The following is a 14,929-nucleotide window of genomic DNA, read 5'->3' as shown; positions in this document are numbered from 1 at the left end:
ACTCAGGTTTCTGGTCAGAGGAAGGAGCTTTCTGCCTCTGCCTTCCTCTTGCTGACTTGTTTCTGTCCCCAGCTGCACCCTCCTCCCTCTGACTTGGGCCTCGGTTGCCGCCTTTAGTTGGCAATGGCTAGAACGGCCTTCTTGTCCCTCCTGCCACTGGGGGAGGCCCCTCTGACTGCTCAGGGTGGTCAGAGCAGGCTGTGGGTGGGTGGAGGGTGGGGAAGGGCCCAAAGCCAATCTCCTGTCTTCCTAGGCTGGGCGGCCTCTCCTCAGCCTCTGGCGCTGAACATGAAGCTTGGCCAGTGGGGAGGGTAGGATTGGAGGGTCTGGTCACAGTGGGGGTCCCGAGCTGGGCCTGGGGACAGAAAGCCCCAGGTGGGGGTCTGCCCGACTCAGCCAGGTGAGTCCGTGACCCCTATCAGGCTGTTTCCCACTCGGAAAACTGGGGACGTTGTAGCAGCCACCTCATGGGAGGGTAGCACCCCATCCGCAGACAGACAGCTGATGTCTGTTGTCCTGGTGTGAAGGTGTCCCTGTTGAGTGACCGGTCCCACGGCCCCTCTCTGCAGGGGTGTATCTAGGGTCCCACGGCCCCTCTTGAGGGGGTGTATGTGGGGGGTCCCATGGCCCCTCTCGGGGGTGTCTTGAGGTTTGGACTGTCCTGGTGTGGAAGTATCCCTGTTGGGTGTATCTAGGGGTCCCACAGCCCCTCTCGAGGGGGTGTATCTAGGGGTCCCACGGCCCCTCTCGAGGGGGTGTATGTGGGGGGTCCCATGGCCCCTCTCGGGGGTGTCTTGAGGTTTGGACTGTCCTGGTGTGGAAGTATCTGTGTTGGGTGTATCTAGGGGTCCCATAGCCCCTCTAGAGGGAGTGTATGGCCCTTCCTGGAGGGCATATGTGGGGGGTCCCATGGCCCCTCTCGGGGATGTATGGCCCTTCTTGGGGGGTGTATGTGGGGGGTCCCTTGGCCCCTCTCGGGGGGTGTATTGAGGCTAAGAGGAGAGGCGGGTGGGCGGGGGCAGGGCTCACCTTCAGACCGAAGCTGTTCTGGAGCTGCTCCAGGTCCATCCTGTGGTACAGGGCGGTGACGTCGTGGCGCTCCTCCTGGGGTACCGTGGCCTGCGGCAGGGCGGGCGGTCACGGGGGCCGGTGTGGCCCCCCCCTGCACCGCCCACCTGGGGCGCGGCCTCACGTTGGCCAGCTGCGTCTCCAGCTCCAGCACCTGGGCCATGTCTTCCTGAACCAGGCCGCTATTCTCGGGGAGGTTCAGGTCCTCCCGCAGCATCGTGGCCACTGACACCATGAACTGCAGGTAGGCTTCCCGTACCTGGGCCAAAGGACGCAGGACAAAGTCTGGTGGCCTCGGCCGCCTTGGCCCCCACGGTGCTCTCTGTGGGGGTGCGGTGGGCATATGACAGAGAGCAGCCCTCAGGTACTCACCCGGACAGGCGTTCCAGACAGCTTATGCCTCCCAGAACAGGGCCCTCAGCGCTGGGGCTCATGCTCCCCACCAAGCCTGGGTGGGTGGCTGCGAGCTCTGTGTGGATGGCGCCTGTGTGACCCGCACCAGGCACTCAGGGCTGGGCTTCCCGCTCCATCCCTCCTGTGTGTGACCAGGGCCTGAGACCTAATCCAGAGGACCGCACGGCCACGTGTGAAGTGTAGGGCACACAGTAGGTGCTGGAAATGGCCCAGGGCTCAGGGGGGCTGGCTCAGCTGGGCACTGGGAATCAGTCCTGAGGATGTGTGCCCGTCTTGGACCCACCTTCTTTGTGGCCCATCATTTGTGGGCGGGAACCACAGAGGCCTCCTCCTCCCCGTTGCTTGGTGTCAGGCTGGGCTAGTGCCCACAGGCTAGTGTTGGTGGGCTATGCTCCCTGGCTGCCAGGTGTGAGCCCATCCACATGCTCCAGCCCCTGCTGCTCTGAGCTGGGTTCCTTGGTCTGATCTCCCACCCCACGGCCCCTCCACAGGTCCTGCTTTTGGTCACCCTTGTCCTTTCTCTTGGCTGGTCCCATCCTTCACAGCCTAGCTCACAGCCTGCTTCTTTCGGGAGGCCCACCATATTGCTTCCGGGTTGTGGGTCGTGTCACCTCCTGCCTTCCCAGCCCACTCCCAGTCTTTCCTCTCCAGCTTCCCCCTCTTCCCCTCGCTGGCCCTGCCTTACCACTATCTGGTTCCCCATTTCTCTCCTGCATGCACAAGCAGGACAGCTCAGGGAGCAGACTTAGGGCCTAGCTGGTGGCTGTGTTCCGATCTCTACAGGCCCTGAGCTGGCCGCATGGACTCTAGTTCTGCCCTGGCAAGGGGGCGGACAGGGTGTGCCCCTCGGGGCTGCAGGGCTGAGCTGATTGCCAAGCCTGGCTCCAGGGGCCCAGGGGCACCCCTGCAACAGCGACAAAGGCAGGGGTCCACGTCTGCATGTCCAGCCCTCAGCACTGGGACTGAGCCACGCAGGTGCCCACAAAGGCTAGCTGTGGGACAAGGGTGGGGCAGACACACAGGGAGCTGGGCCTCAGGGAGCCCTCAAGTGACATGCAGGGGGCACATGGAGCAGAGGGGGCAGGCAGGAAAGTGCCAGGGGTATGGGGCTGATCTAGCATCAGGCAGTCCTTGACTCACCTTCTGGTTGTTGCCCTCCTTGAAGTAGTACTCTCGGGATGGCATGCCCAGGGTGGGTTGGTCTATCTGCAGACAGAGCGTGGGAACCTGGGCACAGAGCTAGGTCCCCAGCTTCGCCCCTCCCCCAGACTGTGCCTGGTGGGAACCTGAGCTCCATGTGGAGTGCATGCAGGCACCAGCCCCAACTCCTGCCCTAGGCTGGACTGAGGGTGGGCTGAGGGGAGGCCCACCTGCAGGGCCTTGGGCACCCTCTCCCGCCCCTCAAAGTGAGGGCACATTCCACACGGGTCCTCTGTGGCCTTCTAGCTGTGACTAGTGGTAGCTCTCTGAGGTCAGACTTTCTGAGCTCGTGCCAAAGGCCTGGACAGACTGTCCCAAAGACCAGCTCAGCACATGGGCTTACTCCTGGTCAGGACCTGGGTCCCAGAAACCCAGATGGTCAGCACTGGTCCCCTGTACTGCAGGTGTGGATGAAAGCAGAGCCCCGGAGCACACCAGGCCCACCCGGCCCTGTGGAGCCCCGCCTCCCCGGCCCCCTGGCTCGTACGTAGATGATGTGCCGGCTGGAGTTCTGGTCGTCGTTCCAGATGAAGAGGTCGATGAGCACCCGCCGGTTGAACTGTGCGTTCATCACGGCCAGCTGCTGTTCCAGCTCCCACTGGGGGCCTGAGGGTCAGCGCCTCATGCTGGAGACCTGCCGGCCTTGGGGTCTAGCCCATCCCCTCATCTGATGGGGAATCCCAGAACTCGGGGGCGTAGGGGACCCTGGCTTATGGCAGCAAGCACACCAGTGGGCCTTGGAGGGGGGCTTGGGGTCGCCCTTCCCCGCATTGTCCACAGGGAACAACAGTGCGGGAAGCAGAGCCTGCCCTGAGAGCTGGAGCCCTGGGTCTCTCCTTAGGACTCTGGAAGGGATGCCGCTCTGTCGAGCTGGAAGGGACCGGCTACCCAGAGCCCACTAGCAGCTGCTGCACACTCTCCAGCTCGGGCCTAGAAGGCCTCGGCTCCAAGGAGCCCCAGGCCCAGGGCCACCTGTCCTGCCTTACCTACGCTCTTGTTCCACTTGTCCATGGCCACTGGCCAGCCTCCCACCAACTCCAGGATATTCAGCAGGGGCTGTGAGTCTCGCTTCTCTATCTCACCTGAAAGGGGAGGAATGGTCACTCACCCGATGCCCGAGGGGTGTGTGTATGTGTGTGACACCTGCTGCACACCCAGGTATGCTGACGCCCAGCGCTATGTCCAACCCTCCCTACACAGATTCTGCAGAGTGGGACATGTGGGGCCCTGGAAAGAGCAGAGACGGGACACAGGCGGGGAGGGGCCCAGGGCTGATGAAAGCCCAGGTGCCACCAGGACGAGGGTATTGGGGGCTGTGACCTGGAGCAGGCGGGATTCAAGAGGCCCAGGCAGCACTCTGGGCAGGGGTGGGGGACCAACTCGATGGTGGGGAAGCCCTCGAACCCTCCAATCCCAGCATTGGGTGGCTGAACTGCTGGCAGAGCTTGACACACAGCCTCCCAGTGTGGTGGTTCAGGAAGCTTGGGAGAACCTGGGTCCAGAATCAGTGTGGGTGGGAACAGAGAGGCAGGTGGAGTAGGCAGAGGCTCTGGGTGGGGAGGGACTGGCCAGCCACTTGATCTGGACCGGCTCGAGAGCCGGCTGGTGGGGGAGTGGTCCGGGGGGCGGGGAGGGCAGGGCCTGGGGAGTGAGAAGTATGGTATCCCACGTGGCTGGTGAGGGCACACTGGGCTTGCTTTCTTGGGTCCCAAGCTGAGAGCAGGTTCAAAACTGAGGGAGTCCTGGCAGTCTCGGGTCGGTTGTGACAAGAGTCACTGGCTTCCTGGGCTGGTTCCCATAGGTGAGGGACTGGCCACCAGGCTGCAGGCCGTGGGTCACACCTGTACTTTTATACTCAGTCTGGCATTGTCCTTTTGAATATTTGGTCTCTCAGGTCAGAAACTCTATACATGTGGGAACCGAGGACACCGCCTTCACCTGGCAGGTGCCAGCCAGACCAGATCAGGTGACCTCTTGTTTCCATGGGGAGGGGAGAGTGCACCAGCCAGAGACTCCACAGAGACACCCAGATGATGCTGGGGTCCCCAGAAGTCCTGCTCTCAAGTACACCAGGAACAAGCCCCTCCTTCCAGAGAACCTGGGGAAACAGCCAGCTTTGAACCTTGGCACCGAAGAACTGTCCCCAGAGCAGCCAAAAGCATGGGCTAGGCTTGAAAGCCCCAAGGCAGGTGGCCAAGGGAAGATGGCAGGAGGGGCCCAAGTGTTTGAATCCTCTTAATAGGGACCAGCTCCCCGAGAAATCCCCCAACATGCCCCCAACATACACACAGGCATACACATATTCACACAAATCACACAGACACACAGATACATATACATACACACACACACACAAAGACACATACACGTATACACACAAGCATACAAAGACATACACACAAACACATATGCCTATACACACAAAGACATACATATGCATATGTATAGACACACGCACACATATACACAGACACACACAAAAACTTAATACACATATCCACACATATATGTATACACACATACACACAAATGCATAAATACAGACATACATACACCAATACACATTCAAACGTATACACACACATTCCTACACACGCATATATACACAAGCACACACACAATAGACATACATTCACATCTATGCACACATGCATCCTTCACTATCTCCCTCCAGCCTGAACACGTCGCCCATAAGGGACAGGGTGTGAGCTGGTTCTGGGTAGCTGGCAGTCAGCCCATGCTCACAGGAAGCTTGGACCCTATGGTCAGGCGGGGCGGGGGGGTGGTGGTGGGCACACGGTTCCCCCAGGTGAGTTTGAAGTGGTGCCCTGTCCCTTGCTCTGCTGAGGGCCATGGGGTCCTAGAACAGGGCCCTGGCAGGGCGGCCCCATTGGCCACTCACTTTCATTCATGCAGGAGCGGTAGAGCACCTTGGCCTTCTGCACGGCTGGCCGGTCTTTGGTGGTGGAGTTCTCCAGCACCGCTGCAGGCAGAGAAGCCAAACAGAGGCCTCAGGTGACTGCTGGTGGCGGGGAAGGGTCAAAGTCCCAGCCCAGGGTGAGGCTTCATCCCAAGGGACTCCCTCTCCCCAGCCCATTGGGTGAGGAGGGCTCTGCTGGCCGTCCCTCTGCTCCCCGTGGTGGAGGCTGTGCTCACCTTTGAGGATGATCTCCAGCTCGTCCCGAAGGATGTCAAAGACGCTGTAGCGCGAGTTGGTCTCAGGGATCACGTGGCGCCGCAGCCAGCCCCCGCATGCGTACTGGTAGAAGTCGTCACACGGCTCCATGGACGGGTCCATGTTCTGGAGGATCCTGGCAGCTGTTCATCCCCAGGGGGTGTGGAGGGAGAGGGGAGACCCAGTGTGGATGGCCCGATGGGCAGTTAGATATTCAGTCACAGCCAAGAGCCCTCGGCAGCGTCAGTCACCCTGGGACCTCAGGGCGGTTGTAAGCAGGGGCTCCAGCTCTAGTGTGTGTTAGTTGCTCAGTCGTGTCTGACTCTGCGATTCCATGGACTGTAGCCCCCAGGCTCCTCTGTCCATGGGATTCTCCAGACAAGAACACTGGAGTGGGTTGCTATTTCCTTCTCCAGGGGACCTTCCCAACCCAGGAATTGAACCCAAGTCTCCTGCATTGCAGGCGGATTCTTTACCGTCTGAGCCACCAGGGAAGCCCCCAGCTCTAGGGACTCCAGTTATCAGCCACACAACCTTGGACCCCTGTGACTGCTTTGATCCTCCCCTTCCACATCTGCAAATCTGCGATGCTGGTTGTTCAAGCCCACCTGGCTTGCAGCAAGTGCTCGACGCTGGCCCTGCCCCAGAGCCCTGAAATGGGTCACTGTGTCCGTGGGGGATGGTCGCTGTCATCCACCACGGGGCTTCATTTCCTGCTGGAGGGCTGTCTTTGTCCCCAGAACCCCAAGTGGCAGGGACAGTGGTCGGATGCTTTCAGCCGGGCTGGCCAGGCTGGAACCCCACCCATTACCCTCCCTCACCTTCTAATTTACGTGTCTGGGACCTCGCAGGAGGCAGCACTACAGGGGTCTCTTCATGGCCCCAGTGTGGGCTGAAGAATCACATTGCTGAGGTTTTACACTAGTGTTTCTTTGCACCATTTTCACTGTGTTTGATCTGCAAATAGCTGCACATGGCACACAATTTTAAGATGAATTCCTGGGAGAAAACTTGAGAGTGTGTGTTTGTGTGTTCTTCTTTCTGTAAATGCGAAAAAGAGCATGTGGGGTCCCTGTGCTAGCTTTGCTGTGGTCACAAGGGCCTCAGCGGGCAGGGAGTGGCTTCCTGGGTGGCATAAGGGGTGAGACACCTGCAGAGGAGTCCCTGCCTGTGTTCACAGCCAGGTCTGCCCACCAGCCCAGTGCCGTGTGTGTGTGTGTGTGTGTGTATGGGTGTATGTGTATATGTGTAGGTATGTGCATATGTGTATATGTGTTTATGTATGGGTGTGTGTATGTGTATAAATGTGTGTGTGGCTCCTCCTGGCCTTGGACAGTGCCTGCACCACCATCACTACTACCCTCCTACCTGGGGCAACGCTTGGCAGGGAGGCGGGCTTACCTGCCATCACGCAGCCAGGGGTGGTGCAGGTCTCGACCTTGTCCTTGGAGGTTTTGATCTCTGCAGATAAGGAGTGATGAGTGTGAGTGCAGGCCAAGGATGGTCAGGTGCCAGTAGGGCAGGCAGGGGTGGGTGGGGCACCCATGGGGTGGGCAGGGTCAAGCTTCAAAGTCATCCCAACCCCATGTGGCCCAGCCTGGGCCCTGAGGGCATCCTCCCCAGGTTGCCCAGGCCTGGGCCTTAAGTGAGGGTAAGCTTACTCTGGCTTGACCCCTGTAGTGACGCTGGAGCCCCTTTACACCCTCTGAGCCCCCTCTGAGGGCTGAAGCCAGCCATGGTGCCTTCCACCCCGTGGGCCCAGCCGTCTCTCACCCATGAGCTGTCCCCTCCGCCAGGCAGTCTGCTTGTGCTGCCCTGTCACTGTACGCCCCTACTCTCTCCCTGCTCTCTCCCTGCTCTCTCCCTGCTCTCTCCCTACTCTCTCCCTGCTCTCAACCCCCACCATCCGGCCATGCCCGTGAAGCAGCTCCCAGCAGGGCTGCAGTATGACTCCTGCCGGTCCCCAGGCTTGGGGAAACATCCTGCATCTAGTAGGTGCTCACGACTGCATCCCTACCACTGCCTCCCCCCACCTCCCGGACACTGTGTCCTGGGCAGGACCACCCTCCGGCTGCACACTCCAGCTTGCAGTGGAACGCGGCCTGGCTATGGGCTTCCCGGCCCTTGCTGGTGGCCTGGCCCATGGGGGTGCAGATTCCAAGCCCCCTCCCCGTGTTGAGAGGGGAGGCGGGGCTACCTCGGGGTGCTCGTTTTACAGTGTTCTTCTCTTCCTTGGAGAAGCAAAGCCGGCTAGAAAAGAGTGGCAGCCGCTTCCCTGGGGAGAAACACAGCACTCAGCTCTGGGGTGGTAAGGCCTGTCTGGGGCAGCACAGGCATTCTCTTGCAGCAATGGGGGGCCGAATCGTGCATGGGGTGGTGGCCCCTGCCCCCTGTAATGGGGGCAGGTCACCAGTCAACCAAGACAGGGGCCCCAGCAGAACTCAAATCTGAGTGGAGGGGGCGGGGCTTCCCTGGCTTGCCAGTCTCTCTCCGGGCCCACCTGCCTGGCCCCCCTCCCACTGCTGGACCCATAGGGGTCCTGAGGCAGGACCTCTTCCCCTAACGAAGTACCTTCTGACATCCTCCTTGACCGGGGGATCATGGGCCTCACCCAGGTCAGGGTAGGCAGCTTCTGGGGTCTGCTAAGGCAGGGACAATGCACTCCTTGAGGGTGAAAGGATGTCCTCTGGCGGGGGTAACCTCCCGACCCATTCTCCACACCCTCAGCTCCAGCCCCGCCACTTTTCCTGGCAGCTGAGAGCACAAAGCTGCCCTCCATCATTTGTCTACTGCGTGGGAGGGGCCACTGCTTGGTCAGCATCGGCCTGAAGGGGTTGTGAGAAGGACGGGTCAGCGGCAGGAGGGGGTTGATCAGGTCCAGGGAGAGTGCCCACCAGCCCTGGCCACCTTCGCCACCAGGCAGACACACGGAGGGCCTTGTCCAGGTCAAGGCTGTGAGCACTACAACTGGGGGGGGTGCAGGAAGCCCTGGACATGCTGGTGTCCCCTGGGGGCTGTGGTCTGGGATAGGGGTGGGGAGAGGAATTTCCCTGCCATCTGTTTCTTCGTCTGTGAGTCCCACTGAGTGGGTGCAACACCTGTCTGCCCCATGGGTATGTGCCGGTTACAAAAACCCACAAGGCTTCCAGACAATGGCCATGCCTTTGTGGAAGAGTGGACTAGCTAGCTATCTGTGCTCTGGCCAAAGAGACAGCGGTGAGTTTGGGGTGGCAGGGAGGACAGGGAGGAAGAGGCCTTTGCTTCTGATTAGGGCACAGACTGTGGCTCCCACATGAATAAGGACAGCAAGCTGGAGAAGTGACATGAGAATTTTAGAAAGCAGCAGAGCTGAAGACATAAAGAAACCCAAATGAATTCCACAAACAGCCAAGGCCTGCCTCCCAGGACCAGAGGGACCTGTGGCTGTTTCACCTGTGCCTGGGGCAGGAGGAGGGGGAGGGGGAGGGGCAGGAGGAGGAGCATGCCTCCTACAGAGTGGAAGGATTTGTAACAAGCCCTTTGCACCTGCTGGGTAAAGAATCCGCCTGCAAAGCAGGGAACACAAGAGATGCAGTTTTGATCCCTGGGTCAGGAAGATCTTAGGGAGAAGGAAATGGCAACCCACTCCAGTATTCTTGCCTGAAAAATCTCATGAAGAGAGGAGCCTGGTGGACTACAGCCCATGGGGTCCCAGAGAGCTGGACACGACTGAGTGGCTAAGCATGCATGCCTGCACTGCACCTGCCCTTGGGCTGGTGGGAGGGATACTGGGTTCCAAGGAGCCCCCATCATACAAGGCTCTCTTTCTTTCTATGGGGCCTCCCCTGATGCACTGCAGTGATGCAGATGAAGGCAGGGCCAGGGCAGGAAAGCTGGGAGAAATCCTCCCCCATGAGGAAGCAGGCAAATGTGACCCATAACCAAGAAAATAAACAAAAGCCCAAAGTGGATTTGTTGGTGAACAGATATCAGTTATATAACAGATAAAAGTTATTTAACTTATTTAACTTCTATGCAGAGTACATCATGCAAAATGCCAGGCTGGATGAATCACAAGCTGGAATAAACATTGCTGGGAGAAATATCAACAACCTCAGATATGCAGATGATATCACTCTAATGGCAGAAAGTGAAGAGGAATAAAGAGCCTCTGGATGAGGGTGAAAGAGGAGAGTGAAAAGCTGGCTTAAAACTCAACATTGAAAAATCGAAGATCATGGCATCCAGTCCCACCACTTCATGGCAAATAGATAGGGAAAAATTGGAAACAGTGACACATTTTATTTTCTTGGGCTCCACTGCAGATGGTGACTACAGCCATGAAATTAAAAGATGCTTGCTCCTTGGAAGAAAAGCTATGACAAATCTAGACAGTGTATTAAAAAGCAGAGACATTTCTTTGCTGACAAAGGTTCATATAATCAAAGCTATGGTTTTCCCAGTAGTCATGCATGGATGTGAGATTTGGACTATAAAGAAAGCTGAGCACTGAAGAATTGATGCTTTTGAACTGTGGTGTTGGAGAAGACTCTTGGGAGTCCCTTGGACTGCAAGGAGATCAAACCAGTCAATCCTAAAGGAAATCCAACCTGAATGTTCATTGGAAGGACTGATGCTGAAGCTGAAGCTCCAATACTTTGGCCGCCTGATGTGAAGAGCCAAATCACTGGAAAAAACCCTGCATAGTATACACTCTCTGGTATAAAGATCAATGCAACAAAATAGAGGATCCAGAAATGAACCCACACAAATATAGTCAACTGACATTTGACAGAGGCACAAAGGCAATTCAATGGAGAAAGTATAGCCATTCAATAAATGTTTCAAAATGAACAACTGGACATTCAAATACAAAAACAAACCAAAAAATTAGACACAGGCCTTATACCTTACACAAAAATTAACTCAAAATGAACTATAGAGATAAATATAATACACACAGTTTTAACATTTCTTGAAGTAGACAGGAGAAAATCTACAAGACCTTGGTTTGGTGACCTTTAAAATAGGACACAAATAGCATGATCCAGGAAAGAAAATACTTGACAAGTGAGACTTAAAAAAGAGTTAAACTGAGACTTGAGAATTAAAGTGAAAAATTTTGCTCTGTGAAAGTCTTGCTAAGAATGAAAATATAAGCCACAAACTGAGAGAAAATATTTGCAAACACGTATTTGATGAAACACTGGTATCCAAAAGTTACAAAGAACTTTTAAAACTCAAAAGTAAGAGAACATTAAAGATATGAAGACACCTAACCAAAGAAAATATGCAGTTGAAAAGTAAACATATGGAAAGATGCTTAGCATCATTTTTCATTAGGGAATGTACATTAAAACAACAGTGAGGCAGCATAACAGACCTATTTGAATGGGCAAAATAAGCAACTGATGATATCAACTGCTAGTAAGGCTAGAGAGCACTGGGAACTCTCACTCATTGCTGGTGGGGATGAAAAATGCTACAGTTGGAACTGTTGTCTTAGAAGATAGTTTGCCAGTTTCTTATAAAACCAGTCTTACAACATGACCAGCAACTCCACTCCTAGGTGGCTACACAACTGACTTCAAAACTTATGTCTATGCAAAAAGCTAAATGTGAATATCTACAGCAGCTTTACCTATAACTTCAAAAAAACTAGAAGCAACCCTGATGTCCTTCAATAGGATAATGAATAAACTGCATTACATTTATTGAATGGAATTATCATTCAGCAATAAAAAGGAAAAAGCTATCAAGTCACAAAAAGATGTGAATGAATCTTAAGTTGTATATTGCTAAGTGAAAGAAGCCAGATTGAAAAAGCTACATACATTGATTCCAATTATATGATATTCCAGGAAAACAAAGCTATAACGAAAGTAAACAATGACTGCCAGGGATTTGGTGGAAGGTATGAAGTAGAGGTGGTGCTGGTGGATGCAGGAGAGGTGAAGCACAGGGAAATTTAGGGCAGTGAAACTATTCTTTCTAATACTGTAATGGTGGATATGACATATTAAACACTTGCAAAAAACCACAGAACTTTATACCAGAGAGCATAAACACTGATGCATATAAATTTTAAAAAGACCATTTAGAAGGTCAGGAGACCCCAGGATGAAGTGCAGCATGAGAATTTAAATATATCACAGTGTGTGCAGTGACCTAACTGAAAGGGGTGGACGCACAACATGCTGAGCTCAGTCACCTTGGAAATGAGTAGATTCCACAAGACTGAAGGCAAAAGAGCTGTGTGTAGCACTGCGCTCTGGCTGATAAAGTTCTCCCCCATGGGAATATACACTAACAATTCTGAAACCGTGATATGAGTATGTTGGAATCGAATAAGTAGGCAGAAGGCCAGGTGCATCAATGCTGTAAGAGGAGTTACAGATAAACAAGGAGAGGGGGCAGAATGATCCATGTGGTCATGGATTAGAGGTAGGGACATCAAAATAAATTTATGTTTAGCTTACATACACAGACACATATACAAATGTCTATAGATAAAATGAAAGACATTAGCCTACAGATCCCAAAACTGCAATATATCTCAAGTAGGACAAATACAAAGAAACTGCATGTAGCAGCATTAACATCAAATTCCTAAGAACTACAGAGAGAGAGAGACATTTGTAAAAGCAGCCAGAGGAGAAAAAGACTTCAATTCAGGGGAGCTACAAAAAGAGGGGGGCTTCCCTGGTGGCTCACTGGTAAAGACTCTGCCTGCCAATGCAGGAGATATGGGTTCAGTCCCTGGGTTGGGTAGATTCCCGGGAGAAGGAAATGGCAACCTGCTCCAGTATTCTTGTCTGGGAAATCCCATGAATGGAAGAGCCTGGCGGGCTATAGTCCCTAGGGTCCCAAAGAGTTGGACACAACTTAGCAACTAAATGACAATGACAATAAGATTAATGGCTGGCTTCTCATCACAAATAATGTTGGTCAGGAGATGATGGAATGAACCCTTGAATGGATGCATGAAGAAAACAAGCTATCAACTTAGAATTCTATATTCAGCAAAAATTTAGTTAACAAGTGAAAATGAAATAAAGATATCACAGGTAAAAATGGAAAGGATTTGTCTCCATTACAGATGCACTCACTACAACAAACACTGGGTTGGCCAAAAAGTTTATTTGGGCATTCTGTAGCATCTCACAAATGAACTTTTTGGCCTACCCAATACTTAAGAAAGGATTCCCACAGGAAGAACAGGTAACCACAGGAAGGAATGGGAATGTGGGAAGGAATGACCGTGACCAGAAAGGAAAGCATAGAGTAAATGGGGTGACTGAAGCATCATGGGGACCCAAACAGTGCATCTGTCTGACCTGCTGCCTGTCTAGTCAGACAAAACCAGAACCCATGACGAGCACTGTGGAGGTAAGTTCACTTCTTCTCCATGCTGCGACCCCTCTCACTTCCTCCACTGCATTCCCAGCACAGGCTGCTGTAACTTTCTGAGTGGGGAACATTCCTTGAGTAAGTTCATTTGATGCTACGGCTCAAGAATTGCCTGAGGATGCAGTGGGATATTGACGAACATTTTTGAAATGGAATAAGGCAAGACCACTGTGTTTGAGCACATCACCTTTAACTTCAGTTCAGTTTAGTTCAGCCGCTCAGCCGTGTCCGACTCTTTGCGACCCCATGAATCGCAGCACGCCACGCCTCCTTGTCCATCACCAACTCCAGGAGTTCACTCAGACTCACGTCCATCGAGTCCGTGATGCCATCCAGCCATCTCATCCTCTGTCGTCCCCTTCTCCTCCTGCCCCCAATCCCTCCCAGCATCAGAGTCTTTTCCCATGAGTCAGCTCTTCACATGAGGTGGCCAAAGTACTGGAGCTTCAGCTTTAGCATCATTCCTTCCAAAAGAAATCCCAGGGCTGATCTCCTTCAGAATGGACTGGTTGGATCTCCTTGCAGTCCAAGGGACGCTCAAGAGTCTTCTCCAATACCACAGTTCAAAAACATCAATTCTTCGGTGCTCAGCCTTCTTCACAGTCCAACTCTCACATCCATACATGACCACTGAGAAAACCATAGCCTTGACTAGATGGACCTTAGTCGGCAAAGTAATGTCTCTGTTGGTCATAACTTTTCTTCCAAGGAGTAAGTGTCTTTTAATTTCATGGCTGCAGTCACCATCTGCAGTGCTTACATGGCCTCATTTGTGTCACCACCTCCACTTTCCTGATGAGAAAACCAGCCGGCGTGCGAAGTCATGCACCTATGGCCAGTCACTAGCGAGTGGGCAAGTTTGGCCATCCAGACTCTATATTTTCATTCAAAATTTGTTCTTCTGAGCAAGAGAAAAAGCAAATCAGCAAGGGTTTGACACAAAAGCTGAAGAGGATTGAAGTCTTCCTCTAAATCTAAAATAGGATCAATGGACACAAGCAAACAGACCCTCAAAAGGGATATTTCCCCGTTGATTCCAGAAAGAAGTACCCTTCCTTATACCAGATTGACATGTGTCCATTCTTTGTTCTTTTTTATATATGCTTGAATAATTATTTTCATACAGACTCTCTACATTAAAAAATAACTAACTTTTCCTTTGAATGATCTGTTCTCCTAAAGGTTGGCCTTGATGTGAATAGTTTGTTACCTCTTTCTGTCTCTGCTCTTCCTGTTTCTGTCCCTATATCTAACAAAAGAGGGCAAAGAAGAACTTTATTGGATGGAAAACAACTGTCCTCCCTGGAGAATGTATAATCCCGGGCTGATTGTCATGCAGGTATGGAGCATGAGTCTACATGATCCTGTGGTCAAGGAAACCTCAAGCTGAGAAATTAATTTTAGGCTGGTAGTGTCTCCAGGTGCCTGATGGAGATAAACACACATATTCTCTGGAGGAAAACTTAGCTCAAGTAACAAAGGATTCTCATAGACAAAGCCAATTTGAACATGTGCTTAGGTTTATGAAAAGACCAGCTTCTATGAGTGAGAAACAGCTAACAGCAGGACTAGAACCCCAAGGATTCATATTTTGGGATTATCTGATCTAGAACGTGTGGAGGCTGGCATCACGGGCCCCAGACCTTGACATCTCTCTGCCGCTATGCCTTAGTAGTTGTTACT

The 14,929-nt window shown here is 53.3% G+C and overlaps 1 protein-coding gene across 1 annotated transcript in view; it reads right to left on the bottom strand.

Moving 5' to 3' along the window:
• The window catches only part of MMEL1 (membrane metalloendopeptidase like 1), a 35,633-nt gene that overhangs the window by 11,389 nt on the left and 9,315 nt on the right, over positions 1-14,929 (bottom strand). The window contains exons 2-10 of the mRNA XM_042257377.2: positions 8,055-8,132; positions 7,259-7,318; positions 5,839-6,000; positions 5,585-5,665; positions 3,669-3,764; positions 3,170-3,288; positions 2,623-2,688; positions 1,193-1,327; positions 1,030-1,119 (exon numbers count right to left, since the gene is read on the bottom strand). Of these exons, the coding sequence (XP_042113311.1) occupies positions 1,030-1,119; positions 1,193-1,327; positions 2,623-2,688; positions 3,170-3,288; positions 3,669-3,764; positions 5,585-5,665; positions 5,839-6,000; positions 7,259-7,318; positions 8,055-8,132 (887 nt within the window). The remainder of the gene's footprint in view (positions 1-1,029; positions 1,120-1,192; positions 1,328-2,622; positions 2,689-3,169; positions 3,289-3,668; positions 3,765-5,584; positions 5,666-5,838; positions 6,001-7,258; positions 7,319-8,054; positions 8,133-14,929) is intronic.

This window comes from Ovis aries, chromosome 12, assembly GCF_016772045.2.
Source record: "Ovis aries strain OAR_USU_Benz2616 breed Rambouillet chromosome 12, ARS-UI_Ramb_v3.0, whole genome shotgun sequence".
Taxonomy (NCBI): Eukaryota; Metazoa; Chordata; class Mammalia; order Artiodactyla; family Bovidae; genus Ovis; species Ovis aries.
The sequence above is the reverse complement of the archived record's forward strand: the minus strand, read 5'-3'. Positions and strand labels throughout refer to the sequence as shown.